This window comes from Hyperolius riggenbachi, chromosome 2, assembly GCF_040937935.1.
Source record: "Hyperolius riggenbachi isolate aHypRig1 chromosome 2, aHypRig1.pri, whole genome shotgun sequence".
Classification (NCBI taxonomy): Eukaryota; Metazoa; Chordata; class Amphibia; order Anura; family Hyperoliidae; genus Hyperolius; species Hyperolius riggenbachi.
The window spans coordinates 575,751,885-575,767,709 of NC_090647.1; the positions used below are offsets into that span (position 1 = coordinate 575,751,885).

The 15,825-nt window shown below is 44.4% G+C and overlaps 1 protein-coding gene across 1 annotated transcript in view; it reads right to left on the reverse strand.

Annotated features, from left to right (window-relative positions):
• The window catches only part of LOC137545330 (uncharacterized), a 197,645-nt gene that overhangs the window by 129,572 nt on the left and 52,248 nt on the right, over nt 1–15,825 (reverse strand). Inside the window, exons 7-8 of the mRNA XM_068266440.1 lie at nt 14,062–14,137; nt 12,198–13,573 (exon numbers count right to left, since the gene is read on the reverse strand). Coding sequence (XP_068122541.1) covers nt 12,198–13,573; nt 14,062–14,137 — 1,452 coding nt within the window. The remainder of the gene's footprint in view (nt 1–12,197; nt 13,574–14,061; nt 14,138–15,825) is intronic.

Sequence of the window (15,825 nt, forward strand, 5' to 3'; positions counted from 1 at the left end):
CTACAGTGTACACACATACAACCAAAATCATGACTAACTATTTACAGGCAATGTGCAGGAGATATTTACATATACATATACAGTATATATATATATATACACATATACATAGGGTACTGCAGCACACAACAGTAAAACAGTGACAGGGGCTCTTGGTTACGTTTTAACGCGTTTAAGCTCACCAACTGCGCCAAAGTGTCCCCGATCTGGTGAGTCCTACTCTAACCAGGCAAAAATGCTAGTTTTTATCAGCATTCTATTGGGATTAACACCTCACCTTCTACTAGCTACTAACTGAACTATGAGCACCGCTCATTTATATGCTTAGCTGTGCTAGAGGTGGGCGTGGCTATGCACGCTCACAGGGGAAAATAACATAAGCCAAAGGATCACACAAAAACGGCTTGACCGATTTGAACGAAACTTGGTACACAGATCCCTTACTACCTGGGATGATATGTTCTGGGGGTCTCGCGGACCCCCTGCACACCTGGGCGGAGCTACAAGCAGCCAATCAGATTCCACCCATTCATGTCAATGGAAAAAATGTAAAAGGCTGCCATTCTCACAGTAATCAAGCCAGAGTCCCCACACTTGGCACAGTTGGTCACTTGGTGACCGAGGTTACAAATCCAGGAAAAGTGGGCGGAGCATAAAACAGCCAATCAAATTCAGCCGTTCATTTTCAATGGGAAAATGTAAACTGCAGCCATTCTTAGACTGGTAATCGCAGGGTTCTCAAACTTGCCACAGTTGGTCACTGGGTGAATGCAATTAAGATTCAGGAAAGTGGGTGGAGCCACAACAGCCAATCAAAACTCACCTATTGATTTTCAAGGGGAATATTAAAACTGCTGCCATTCTTACACTGTTAATGGCAGAGACTTAAAACCTGCTACAGTCGGTCATTGGGTGACTGGGGTCAAAATTCACTAAGGGGGCGGGGCCACATACAGCCAATCAGATTTCCTTGGTGGATAAACTGCTTCCATTCACACATTTTTGATGCCGGGAACCTGAAAGCTCACAAACTTGGTCACTGGGTGACTGTGTGTCAAGGTTACAAAAAGTGGGCGGAGCCAAAACCAACTTTTACTGGGAAAATATAAACTGCAGCCATTCTTACACCGTTACTGGCAGAGTTCTCAAACTTTGCACAGTTGGTCACTGGGTGAATGAGATTAAGATTTTGGAAGGTGGGTGGAGCCTACAACAGCCAATAAAATTTCACCTTTTGCTTTTCAAAGGGAATATTTCATCTGCTACCATTCTCTTATACTGGTAAAAGCAGATGCCTCAAACCTGGTACAGTTGGTCGCTGGGTGACTGGGGTCCAAATTCAGGAAGGGGGCGGAGCCACAAACAGATTTGTTTATTTTTCAATGGGAATATACAAAGTATTGATACCAAGGACCCCAAAGCTGATAAACTTGAAAATTGAGTAACTGTATGTCAAGGTTAGAAAAAGTGGGTGGTGCCAACAACTTCATTTTTTACATTGCAGGGTTCCCAAACTTTACACAATTAGCCACTGGGTGACTGGGATGAATATTCAGAAATGTGGGTGGAGCCTACAACAGCCAATCAAAATGTACCTATTGATTTTCAAGGGGAATATTCACATTGCTACCATTCTTACACTGTTAGTGGCAGAGGCCTCAAACCTGATACAGTCAGTCATTGGGTGACTGGGGTCCAAATTCACTAAAGTGGGCGGAGCCAAAAACAAATTTCACTGGGAAAGTGTAAACTGCAGCCCTTCTTACACTGTTTATTTCAGGGTTCCCAATCTTTGCCCAGATGGTCACTGAGTGACTGAGATTAATATTCAGGGAAGTGGGTGGAGCCTATAACAGCCAATCAAAATTCACCTGTTGATTTTCAAGTGGAATATTTAAATTGCTGCCATTTTTACACTGTTAATAGCAGATGCATCAAACCTGCTACAGTTGGTCATTGGGGTTCAAATGCTGGAGAGGGGTGGAGCCACAAACAGCCTATCTGATTTGTTTAATTTCTATGGGAATATACAAATTATTGATGCCAAGAACCCCAAAGCTCATAAACTTGGTCATTGAGTGTTTGTGTGTTAGGATTAGAAAGTGTGCGGAGCCCACACCAGTCAAATACATACACGGGCAACGCCGGATCATCAGTGGATGGAGATAAATACGAATTTCACTGGGAAAATGTAAACTGCAGCAATTCTGTTAATGGCAGGGTTTTTAAACGTTGCACAGTTGGTCACTGGGTGACTGGGATTAATATTCAGAAAAGTGGGTGGAGCCTACAAAAGTGAATCAAACTTCACCTATTGCTTTTCAAGGGGAATATTTAATTGCTACCATTCTTGCACTGTTAATGGCACAGGCCTCAAACCTGGTACAGTTGGTTATTGGGTGACTGGGGTTCAAATTCAGAAAAGGGGGTGGAGCCACACTCAGCCAATTAGATTTGTTTCATTTCAATGCAAATTATTGGTGCCAAACAATGCAAAGCTCACAAACTTGGTCATTGAGTAATTGTGTGTTAGGGTTAGAAAAAGTAGGCGGAGCCAACACAGCCAAATACATACCCGGGCAACGCCGGGCAATCAGCTAGTCTATATATATATATAAATACACACACAACAAGGTAATATGTACAATCAGGCACAGGACACAATTCAGCAGGCAAGTGGCTAGCAATAGGAAGCAGAGATCAAATACCAGGAAGTCCAGCAATCAGGTTTCAGGTAAACAGGGAACAGGTATAAGTATCGGGTATCAGGAATGTCCAGCAACTCAAGTCTGCAAGCAACTACAAAGTTCTGGCAACTGGCTGCAGGAAGAGGCTTCAATTCTCTATTTTTATCTGGTAAACAAGTAATAAGGATGCTAACCAGGCAATCCAAAAGCTAAAATCACTATTACTTTTCTTGTTGATAAAAGATCATTCCCCAGTTTACCGGACTCTTATTTGGTACACACAAAATTTGGTACACAAAAAGGAAGTTGCAGGGCATGCTGGGTTGTCCTTATTTGCTGCTCTACTTCACCTCAGACTTAAAGTGGACCCAAATTAAAAATACAAGATTTCAGGAATAAAATCTATTTTCTAAATTATAATAATAAATAGCAGCATTTTCAGCTGCATGATGACAAATATAAAATATTTTACATTTATTGGAGGAACTCCTCCCTTCCTTTCATATTGCCGGGACAGAATCCGGCAGACCGGTGGAGTAGGAGGTGTCCGGCAATGGAGGAATTGCTAATGGCTGCCCCCTGTATGAGTACATTTGAAATCGGCGCCGGTAGACTTGGGCACAGGATACAGCGGTATATAGCTGATCCTGCTTCTGCACAAGTCCGGGCCGATTTAATTACTATTCCCCCTCCAGGCCGACATGGATAGTGGGGGAATGAAATAATTCGGCTTCCAGTGATTGCTGGAGGCCGAATTATTATGTTTTTAAGCAACTTCGGCTCCGTCTTCTGACGGAGCCGACGTTACTCTCTGACCGCTTCAATAGGAATGATTCCTATTGAAGTCTATGGAGGTGCCGGCTGCGCCCAAATCTAGCAGCGCTGAAAAGCACTGCTCCGCCCTGTATAACCCTAGTTATGAAAAGAGAAGGGGGAAAAGCATGCACTGAAATGCTCATAGGCCTGAAGGAGCGTTTATTTATCTTTGTATGTGTCAGATTGCTGCAACTAAATATTTTGAATTAAAAATGTTTGTTTTGGGTCCGCTTTAACTAATGCAGCCTGATTGGCTGAAGCCTCATTCCCTCCTGTTTTCCCCTCCCACATATCTGTTCCTCTCTGACTGGCCAATATTTCTCATGCTGAGACAATGCACTTGTTATAGTGAAGGGCGGGCAATGCATACACAATGCAGGCAGAGGAGAGTAAGGGAGGAAATGACACCAGGATTGGCTTAACAATAGCTGCACTTAAAATGGGAAATGCGAAGAAGGATTTTTTTTTACTGTAGAACAATCACTAAACTCAAAATGTGGACAGTGCAATACATGTTATGTAAGTAGAGCAAGTATTTGTACATGGACAGCTGCTCTTTAACCACTTGAGGACCGTGGGCTTTACCCCCCTTAAGGACCAGGCACTTTTTTCCATTCAGACCACTGCAGCTTTCACGGTTTATTGCTCACTCATACAACCTACCACCTAAATGAATTTTGGCTCCTTTTCTTGTCACTAATAAAGCTTTCTTTTGGTGCTATTTGATTGCTGCTGCGATTTTTACTTTTTATTATATTCATCAAAAAAGACATGAATTTTGTCAAAAAAATTATTTTTTTAACTTTCTGTGCTGACATTTTTCAAATAAAGTAAAATTTCTGTATACATGCAGCACGAAAAATGTTGACAAACATGTTTTTGATTAAAAAGAAAAACCATTCAGCCTATATTTATTGGTTTGGGTAAACGTTATAGCGTTTACAAACTATGGTGCAAAAAGTGAATTTTCCCATTTTCCAGCATCTCTGACTTTTCTGACCCCCTGACATGTTTCATGAGGGGCTAGAATTCCAGGATAGTATAAATACCCCCCAAATGACCCCATTTTGGAAAGAAGACATCCCAAAGTATTCACTGAGAGGCATGGTGAGTTCATAGAAGATTTTATTTTGTGTCACAAGTTAGCGGAAAATGACACTTTGTGACAAAAAAAAAAGTTTCCATTTCTTCTAACTTGCGACAAAAAAAAATTAAATCTGCAACGGACTCACCATGCCCCTCTCTGAATACCTTGAAGTGTCTACTTTCCAAAATGGGGTAATTTGTGGGGTGTGTTTACTGTCCTGACATTTTGGGGGGTGCTAAATTGTAAGCACACCTGTAAAGCCTAAAGGTGCTCATTGGACTTTGGGCCCCTTAGCGCAGTTAGGCTGCATAAAAGTGCCACACATGTGGTATTGCCGTACTCAGGAGAAGTAGTATAATGTGTTTTGGGGTGTATTTTTACACATACCCATGCTGGGTGGGAGAAATATCTCTGTAAATGACAATTGTTTGATTTTTTTTTTACACACAATTGTCCATTTACAGAGATATTTCTCCCACTCAGCATGGGTATGTGTAAAAATACACCCCAAAACACATTATACTACTTCTCCTGAGTATGGCGATACCACATGTGTGGCACTTTTTTGCACCCTAACTGCACTAAGGGGCACAAAGTCCAATGAGTACCTTTAGGATTTCACAGGTCATTTTTGTTTCAAGACTACACCTCACGGTTTAGGGCCCCTAAAATGCCAGGGCAGTATAGGAACCCCACTAATGACCCCATTTTAGAAAGAAGACACCCCAAGGTATTCCGTTAGGAATATGGCGAGTTCATAGAAGATTTTATTTTTTGTCGCAAGTTAGCGGAAATTGATTTTTATTGTGTTTTTTTTCACAAAGTGTCATTTTCCGCTAATTTGTGACAAAAAATAAAATCTTTGTGTGTCTTCTTTCTAGAATGGGGTCATTTGTGGGGTTCCTATACTGCCCTGGCATTTTAGGGGCCCTAAACCGTGAGGAGTAGTCTTGAAACCAAATGTCGCAAAATGACCTGTGAAATCCTAAAGGTACTCATTGGACTCTGGGCCCCTTAGTGCACTTGGGGTGTAAAAAAGTGCCACACATGTGGTACCGCCGTACTCAGGAGAAGTAGTATAATGTGTTTTGGGGTGTATTTTTACACATACCCATGCTGGGTGGGAGAAATATCTCTGTAAATGACAATTGTTTGATTTTTTTTTACACACAATTGTCCATTTACAGAGAGATTTCTCCCACCCAGCATGGGTATGTGTAAAAATACACCCCAAAACACATTATACTACTTTTCCTGAGTACGGCGATACCACATGTGTGACACTTTTTTGCAGCCTAGGTGCGCTAAGGGGCCCAACGTCCTATTCACAGGTCATTTTGAGGCATTTGTTTTCTAGACTATTCCTCACGGTTTAGGGCCCCTAAAATGCCAGGGCAGTATAGGAACCCCACAAGTGACCCCATTTTAGAAAGAAGACACCCCAAGGTATTCCGTTAGGTGTATGGCGAGTTCATAGAAGATTTTATTTTTTGTCACAAGTTAGTGAAAAATGACACTTTGTGAAAAAAAACACAATAAAAATCAATTTCCGCTAACTTTTGACAAAAAATAAAATCTTTTATGAACTCGTCATACACCTAACAGAATACCTTGGGGTGTCTTTTTTCTAAAATGGGGTCACTTGTGGGGTTCCTATACCGCCCTGGCATTTTACGGGCCCAAAACCGTGAGTAGTCTGGAAACCAAATGTCTCAAAATGACTTTTCAGGGGTATAAGCATCTGCAAATTTTGATGACAGGTAGTCTATGAGGGGGCGAATTTTGTGGAACCGGTCATAAGCAGGGTGGCCTTTTAGATGACAGGTTGTATTGGGCCTGATCTGATGGATAGGAGTGCTAGGGGGGTGACAGGAGGTGATTGATGGGTGTCTCAGGGGGTGGTTAGAGGGGAAAATAGATGCAATCAATGCACTGGGGAGGTGATCAGAAGGGGGTCTGAGGGGGATTTGAGGGTTTGGCCGAGTGATCAGGAGCCCACACGGGGCAAATTAGGGCCTGATCTGATGGGTAGGTGTGCTAGGGGGTGACAGGAGGTGATTGATGGGTGTCTCAAGGTGTGATTAGAGGGGGGAATAGATGCAAGCAATGCACTGGCGAAGTGATCAGGGCTGGGGTCTGAGGGCGTTCTGAGGGTGTGGGCAGGTGATTGAGTGCCCTAGCGGCAGATAGGGGTCTAATCTGATGGGTAGCAGTGACAGGGGGTGATTGATGGGTAATTAGTGGGTGTTTAGGGTAGAGAACAGATGTAAACACTGCACTTGGGAGGTGATCTGACGTCGGATCTGCGGGCGATCTATTGGTGTGGGTGGGTGATCAGATTGCCCGCAAGGGGCAGGTTAGGGGCTGATTGATGGGTGGCAGTGACAGGGGGTGATTGATGGGTGATTGACAGGTGATCAGTGGGTTATTACAGGGAAGAACAGATGTAAATATTGCACTGGCGAATTGATAAGGGGTCTGAGGGCAATCTGAGCGTGTAGGCGGGTGATTGGGTGCCCGCAAGGGGCAGATTAGGGTCTGATCTGATGGGTAACAGTGACAGGTGGTGATAGGGGGTGATTGATGGGTAATTAGTGGGTGTTTAGGGTAGAGAACCGATGTAAACACTGCACTTGGGAGGTGATCGGACGTCGGATCTGCGGGCGATCATTAATGTGGGTGGGTGATCAGATTGCCCGCAAGGGGCAGGTTAGGGGCTGATTGATGGGTGGCAGTGACAGGGGGTGATTGATGGGTGATTGATAGGTGATCAGGGGGATAGATGCATACAGTACACAGGGGGGGGGAGCAGGGGGCAGTTTAGGGAATAAAAAAACATAGCGTTGACAGATAGTGACAGGGAGTGATTGATGGTGATAAGGGGGGTGATTGGGTGCAAACAGGGGTCTGGGGGGTGGGCAGGGGGGGGGGGGTCTGAGGGGTGCTGTGGGCGATCAGGGGGCAGGGGGGGGGGATCAGTGTGCTTGGGTGCAGACTAGGGTGGCTGCAGCCTGCTCTGGTGGTCCCTCGGACACTGGGACCACCAGGGCAGGAGGCAGCCTGTATAATACACTTTATACACTTTGTATGCGGCGATCCGGGTGCTAGTAGCCGGCGGGTTATAGCGCTAGGGGGTGGAGCCAGTCCCCGGCGGCCGATCGCGCCGCCCATGCCCGTACGAGGACCGCCGCCATTTGTACATACGGCGGTCCTTGCGGGGTCCACTTCCCGGCCGCCAATTGTATATACGGCGGTCGGGAAGTGGTTAATAGACCAAGTGATTAGTAACCACAGGATGCAGCTGGTGGTGACTGAGCAATCTCCAATGATGCCATCTGGAGGCCAAACAGGGAACTGCAATTCTTTGTGGTGGCAGTAACACGCCACCTGCTGGTGAATGGTGGAGGCTCAGGATGATGTAAAGTCCCCAGAGCCCTCTGCAGGTGGAGAAATTAATGTCCAGGGAAGTCCAAGTTAATACCACCCCCATCAGGCAGGAAATGGCAGAACATAGTGGTAGGATGGTTATGAAGAATGAGTGTGTGGTGGGGGTGATTAGGGTTAGGCATCGGGGGAGGGTTCTGTGAGAGAGTAGGATTGGGTTAAGTTTTAGAAAGATAACAGTAATTTACTAATGCTTTACTATTATTACCACCACAGTAAATATTTATCGGTTTCAGTTAGTGTCCAATTCAGGACGGTATTTCTTGTTTACACTCATATCGGCTTCACCTCACGCACATTTTGCATGCAGCAACTCAGTCTGACTATAGCATACCCCTCACTGAACCCCTCATGGAATTACAGCCATAAAACACTTTACTGGCAGTGAACTGGGCTTCTGAGAGCAGCAGATAGACAAAAAGGTTAACAGTTCATATATTTTAGCACTCTGAGACACGGGACAGTCTGTGTCATTGCACAGAATCATCTTATTTCAGTTCAACAGTCTGGTTTTACTAAAGACAGGTCCGGTCTCACTAACATGCTCAGCTTTCAAAGTGTAACTGTCGGGCATAAAGTCAATTCTATAATTTTATCTGGTAAACAAGTAATAAGGATGCTAACCAGGCAATCCAAAAGCTAATAATCACTCTTACTTTTCTTCTCCATCAGACACCATTCCCCAGCCTCCCTGGCACTTACTTGGTACATCTGCCGCACAAAGGAAGTTGCAGGGCATGCTGGGTTTTCTTTTTTTCTGCTTTCCTTTCCCCTCAGACATAACTAATGCATCCTGATTGGCTGAAGCCTCTTTCCTCCTGTTTTCCCCTCCCACATCTCTGTTCTGATCTGATTGGCCAATATTGCTCATACTGAGACAGCGCACTTTCTATTGCAGAGCTGGGCGGGAGTGTCTGATGACTGGGAGGAGGGCGGGCAATGATACACAGACAGAGTAAGGGAGGAAATGATGTCAGGATTGGCTTCAAAATAGACAGTCAAAATGGAAAATCCTAAGAAGAGTTTTCTTATTTTATTTTACTATAGAAAAATCACTAAAAACAAAATGTGGACAGTGCAATACATGTTATGTAAGTAGAGCAAGTATTTATCTACATACAGTGGGTTGCAAAAGTATTCGGCCCCCTTGAAGTTTTCCACATTTTGTCACATTACTGCCACAAACATGCATCAATTGTATTGGAATTCCACGTGAAAGACCAATACAAAGTGGTGTACACATGAGAAGTGGATCGAAAATCATACATCATTCCAAACATTTTTTACAAATAAATAACTGCAAAGTGGGGTGTGCGTAATTATTCAGCCCCCTGAGTCAATACTTTGTAGAACCACCTTTTGCTGCAATTACAGCTGCCAGTCTTTTAGGGTATGTCTCTACCAGCTTTGTACATCTAGAGACTGAAATCCTTGCCCATTCTTCTTTGCAAAACAGCTCCAGCTCAGTCAGATTAGATGGACAGCGTTTGTGAACAGCAGTTTTCAGATCTTGCCACAGATTCTCGATTGGATTTAGATCTGGACTTTTACTGAGCCATTCTAACACATGGATATGTTTTGTTTTAAACCATTCCATTGTTGCCCTGGCTTTATGTTTAGGGTCATTGTCCTGATGAAAGGTGAACCTCCACCCCAGTCTCAAGTCTTTTGCAGTCTCCAAGAGGTTTTCTTCCAAGTTTGCCCAGTATTTGGCTCCATCCATCTTCCTATCAACTCTGACCAGCTTCCCTGTCCCTGCTGAAGAGATGCACCCCCAGAGCATGATGCTGCCACCACCATATTTGACAGTGGGGATGGTGTATTCAGAGTGATGTGCAGTGTTAGTTTTCCGCCACACATAGCGTTTTGCATTTTGGCCAAAAAGTTCCATTTTGGTCTCATCTGACCAGAGCACCTTCTTCCACATGGTTGCTGTGTCCCCCACATGGCTGTTGTCAAACTGCAAACAGGACTTCTTATGCTTTCTGTTAACAATGCTTTCTTCTTGCCACTCTTCCATAAAGGCCAACTTTGTACAGTGCATGACTAATAGTTGTCCTATGGACAGATTCCCCACCTGAGCTGTAGATCTCTGCAGCTCGTCCAGAGTCACCATAGGCCTCTTGACTGCATTTCTGATCAGCGCTCTCCTTGTTCAGCCTGTGAGTTTAGGTGGATGGCCTTGTCTTGGTAGGTTTACAGTTGTGCCATACACCTTCCATTTCTGAATGATCGCTTGAACAGTGCTCCGTGGGATGTTCAAGGCTTTGGAAATCTTTTTGTAGCCTAAGCCTGCTTTAAGTTTCTCAATAACTTGAACCCTGACCTGTCTTGTGTATTCTTTAGACTTCACGGTGTTGTTGCTCCCAATATTCTCTTAGACAACCTCTGAGGCCCTCACAGAGCAGCTGTATTTGTACTGACATTAGATTACACACAGGTGCACTCTATTTAGTCATTAGCACCCATCAGGCAATGTCTATAGCCAACTGACTGCACTCAGATCAAAGGGGGCCGAATAATTACGCACACACCACTTTGCAGTTATTTATTTGTAAAAAATGTTTGGAATCATATATGATTTTTGTTTCACTTCTCACATGTACACCACTTTGTATTGGTCTTTCATGTGGAATGCCAATACAATTGATGCATGTTTGTGGCAGTAATAAGACAAAATGTGGAAAACTTCAAGGGGGCCGAATACTTTTGCAACCCACTGTGTATATATATATATATATATATATATATATATATATATATATATATATATATATATATATATGCGTGTGTGTGTGGGTTTTTTTCTGAGATAGTATGTCTGACAGCTCCTCTTTAACCACTTGAGGACTGCAGTGCTAAACCCCTCTAGTGACCAGGCCATTTTTAGTAATATCTGCCACTGCAGCTTTAAGGCCAAGCTGCAGATCCGCACAACACAGCACACAAGTGATCCCCCCCCCCCCTTTATTCCCCACCAACAGAGCTCTCTTTTGGTGGGGTCTGATCACTCCCCTCATGTTTATTTTTTTAAATAAATATTATTGTTACGTTAAAAAAAAAACAAAAAAAACCTGTTTCTTTAAAATGTTCCCTCCCTCCCCACAGCCAGCCAATTATGGCGATTGGCTGTCATAGGCTTCTGCCTATGATAACCGATCGCTCTCTTGTCCCCCAGGGGGATCGCAGCGCTGCACAGTGTAAATAGACGGCGTGATCACCGTCTAACAGTCTCCCGAGCGGCAATCTCCGCTCGGAGACTGAAGAGGGGGCGGAGCTCTGCACCCCAAGCAGGAGATGCGCGCGCAGCCTGCGCGCGATCTCCTGCAAAACAGAGACCCAGGACTTTACGCCGATTGGCGTTAGGCGGTCCTGGGCTGCCGCCGCGGCCACGCCCATCGGAGTGAAGTGTTGAATGAAAATTTAGATTTTGGGAAAGGTATGAGAATCATCAAGAATGTGCAAAGCAGTAACCAAAGCAAAAGGTGGCTACTTTGCAGAACCTAGAATATGACATATTTTCAGCTGTGTCACACTGTTTGGTTATGTACTATACTCCCACATGTGGTCATTCATAGTTTGGATGCCTTCAGTGTGACTCTACAATGTTCATAGTCATGGAAATAAAGAAAACTCTTTGAATGAGAAGGTGTGTCCTAACTTTTGGTCTGTACTGTACATAGACATGTGACTATGGTAGGGATTAGATTGTGAGCTCCTCTGAGGGACAGTTATGTGACATGACTATGTACTCTGTACAGCGCTGCGGAAGATGTCAGCACTATATAAATACTAAATAATAATAATCCCATCATGTCACCTCAGTTCAGGGACTTTATTGCTTTACAAACCAATGCACTGAGCAGCATGAAAGAGTCCTCAGGATTCTGGGTAAATATGCTGCCATGTGCCTCTAGCAAGGGATAAAACAAACACTGGAGAAGACCACTGATGGCCAAACCATTTCCCACACTCAGTGCAGTAATAGAGCTTCTCCCAGTGATGAGAGAGGGATAAGCGGAACTGAACAAGCCTGTTATTGGCTGCTGCCCCCCCCCCCCCCCCATCCTCCCTACTGCCTGCTATGCTGGGGAGATGGAGAGCAGTATGCTGTGGCCACTTCAGGTTCACTGGAGGCAAAGCTATCACTGACCCTTACTTACCACCAGTGTGACATCTCTCATGTTGGACAAGATGTGATTTCCTTACAAAACATTTCCCACACTCAGCACATGAATAGGGCTTCTCACCAGTGTGACATCTCTCATGAATAACAAGCTGTGATTTCTCTACAAAACGTTTCCCACACTCGGCACATGAATAGGGCTTCTCACCAGTGTGAGATCTCTCGTGTTTAACAAGCCGTGATTTCCATACAAAACATTTCCCACACTCAGCACACGAATAGGGCTTCTCACCAGTGTGAGATCTCTCATGTATGACAAGCTCCCCTTTAGATTTAAAGCATTTCCCACACTCAGCACATGAATAGGGCTTTACACCAGTGTGAGATCTCTCATGTATGACAAGCTCCCCTTTATACCGAAAACATTTCCCACACTCAGCACATGAATGGGGCTTTTCACCAGTGTGAGATCTCTCATGTATGACAAGATGTGATTTTTGCACAAAACATTTCCCACACTCAGCACATGAATAGGGCTTCTCACCAGTGTGAGATCTCTCATGAATAACAAGCTGTGATTTCTCTACAAAAAGTTTCCCACACTCGGCACATGAATAGGGCTTCTCACCAGTGTGAGATCTCTCGTGTTTAACAAGCTGTGATTTCCATACAAAACATTTCCCACACTCAGCACAGGAATATGGCTTCTCACCAGTGTGAGATCTCTCATGTTTAACAAGCTGTGATTTCCTTACAAAACATTTCCCACACTCAGCACACGAATAGGGCTTCTCACCAGTGTGAGATCTCTCATGTTTAACAAGCTGTGATTTCCTTACAAAACATTTCCCACACTCAGCACACGAATAGGGCTTCTCACTAGTGTGAGATCTCTCATGTATGACAAGCTCCCCTTTAGATTTTAAGCATTTCCCACACTCAGCACATGAATAGGGCTTTACACCAGTGTGAGATCTCTCATGTATGACAAGCTCCCCTTTATACCGAAAACATTTCCCACACTCAGCACATGAATGGGGCTTTTCACCAGTGTGAGATCTCTCATGTATGACAAGATGTGATTTCTGCACAAAACATTTCCCACACTCAGCACATGAATAGGGCTTTTCACCAGTGTGAGATCTCTCATGTATGACAAGATGTGATTTCTGCACAAAACATTTCCCACACTCAGCACATGAATGGGGCTTTTCACCAGTGTGAGATCTCTCATGTACGACAAGATGTGATCTCTGTACAAAACATTTCCCACACTCAGCACATGAATAGGGTTTCTCACCAGTGAGACATATCTCATGTTGGACAAGCTCCCCTTTAGACCGAAAACATTTCCCACTCTCAGAACGTGAATAGGGCTTCTCACCAGTGTGAGATCTCTCATGTCTGACAAGACTTAATTTACCCACAAAACATTTCCCACACGTGGAACAGGAATAAGACCCTCCAGCAGGGGCAGAGCTGTGCTGGGTATGAGGCCCCTCAGGGTTACACAGGTGAGGGGAGTCTGGGGGAATATTTGGGGTCACCAGGATATCTGCAGGAGACTCTTGCCCAGTGACATCATCATCCGTTGTACAGTCTGTGGATACAGAGAGACGAGTCTCTGAGAGGTTCCTGATGCCGGGACTCCGCCCTGCAAATAGAGAAACATCATCACTTCCTGTTAGAGAATTCTGAGAGGAGGAGCAATTATCATTAGGGAGGGTCAGTGAGCTGCCGAGAATTCCAAGTTCATGCAAAGTTTATGCAGATGAGAAATGGACAAGAGGCAGCGGCTGCATAACTTTGCATATAATTAGCATACAATTTGCATTATCTCAGAGATATTGGCATGTGAGAAGCAGCGCAATCATAGTGAGAAAAAAGTCCCAGCTGCTTACCGGTAGCCCTGTTTCGGTGAGTCCTCCAGGACGGCTGCTGCTGAGACATTGCTGTCTCCTGTCACGCTGGAAACACCTGAAATAAATTCTTATGTTAATTAGCTCTGAGCCCATAAATGGAGCCCCTCCTCCCTCTCATCCTCAGTTCTCACCGAGTACCCATTCATACGCATATTAAATATATATATATATATATATATATATATATGATCACCCCCTTTTTTTGGGGGGGTTGGGCACTCAGGCAGCCATCCTGGAGGACTCGCCGAAACACGGCTACCGGTAAGCAGCTGGGACTTTCTCCCATCGTCCTCCAGGACGGCTGCTGCTGAGACCAGCGAGAAATTTACCTTTAGGGAGGGATAATGGCCTGTAGAACTTTCCGTCCAAAACTTTGGTCCTGGCTTGAAAGTAGTTCGACCCGATAGTGTCTGATGAATGTGGTATATGAAGACCAGGTTGCAGCTCTGCAAATTTGTTCTAGGCTTTGCCCCTGACCTTTTTGCCCATGAAGTGGCTAACGACCTAGTAGAGTGTGCTGTCACTTTAGAAGGAGCTGCTATTTTAGAGCACTTGTAGGCTAATGTGATTACCTCCTTCACCCACCTAGAAATGGTGCCTTTAGATGTCTGTAATCCTTTACTTGCCCCTGCATAGGAAACTAACAAATGACTCGACCTTCTCCACTCGGCCGTACGCTGGAGATAAATAAGAATTGCTCTTCTAACGTCCAGTGTACTCCACTTTTTTTCTCTATCATTAGTTGGATTTGTGGAAAAAGAAGGCAAAACGATTTCCTGTGATCTATGAAAGGCTGTAGCTACCTTGGGTAAATAGGCCGGGTCTGGTCTGAACACTATCCTATCGGGATGCACCACCATGTATGGGTCTTCTATGGACAAGGATTGAATATCGCTGACTTTCCTAGCCGACGTGATTGATATTAGAAAGGCCACTTTTAGGGACAAACATTTTAAAGGTACTTCTGACAAAGGTTCAAACCTCTCTGAGGTAAGGAAGTCAAGAACCAATGATAAGTCCCAAGGTGGAACTAATTTTTCAGAGACTGGCTGAGTCCTGGCAACAGAGGTAAGGAAATTCTTTACAAAAGTATTCCTGGACAATTGTCTATTAAGAAAGACCGAGAGGGCGGATACCTGAACCCTTCGGGAGCTAACTGCTAACCCTAATTTTACCCCATTTTGCAAAAATTCTAATATAAATCTTAAGTCATTAGACCTAACTCCATTTTTCTCCTTCCAGCTTAAGAAGGCTTTCCAAATGTTACCATATTTCTTTCTTGTTGACGGTTTCCTACACCTAACCAAAGTGGAAACCACTTCTTTTGAAAACCTCCTTTTTCTTAAGATGCTTTCCTCAGCATCCAAGCAGTGAGGTTTAAAAGTCGAGGGTTGGGGTGAAGCCGTCCCTCCTGCGTCAAGAGATCTGCTCTGTTGCCTAGATACCATGGACTCCTGATGACAAGGTGTTGTAGATATGGGAACCAGGTCCTTCTGGGCCAGTATGGCCCTATAAATATCACTGTGCAATCTGACGTCTGTATCTTCCTGAGAACTCTGGGAATCAGTTTGAATGGGGGGAAGGCATAGAGAAGTCCTGTCGGCCATTCCACCACTAATGCATCCAATCGATCCTCCGGCACCGTCGGATGTAAGGAACAAAAGTCCCTTACCTTTGCATTTTGTGGTGTCGCAAATAAATCCATTATTGGGCATCCCCATTCCTGCACAATCTGCAGAAAAA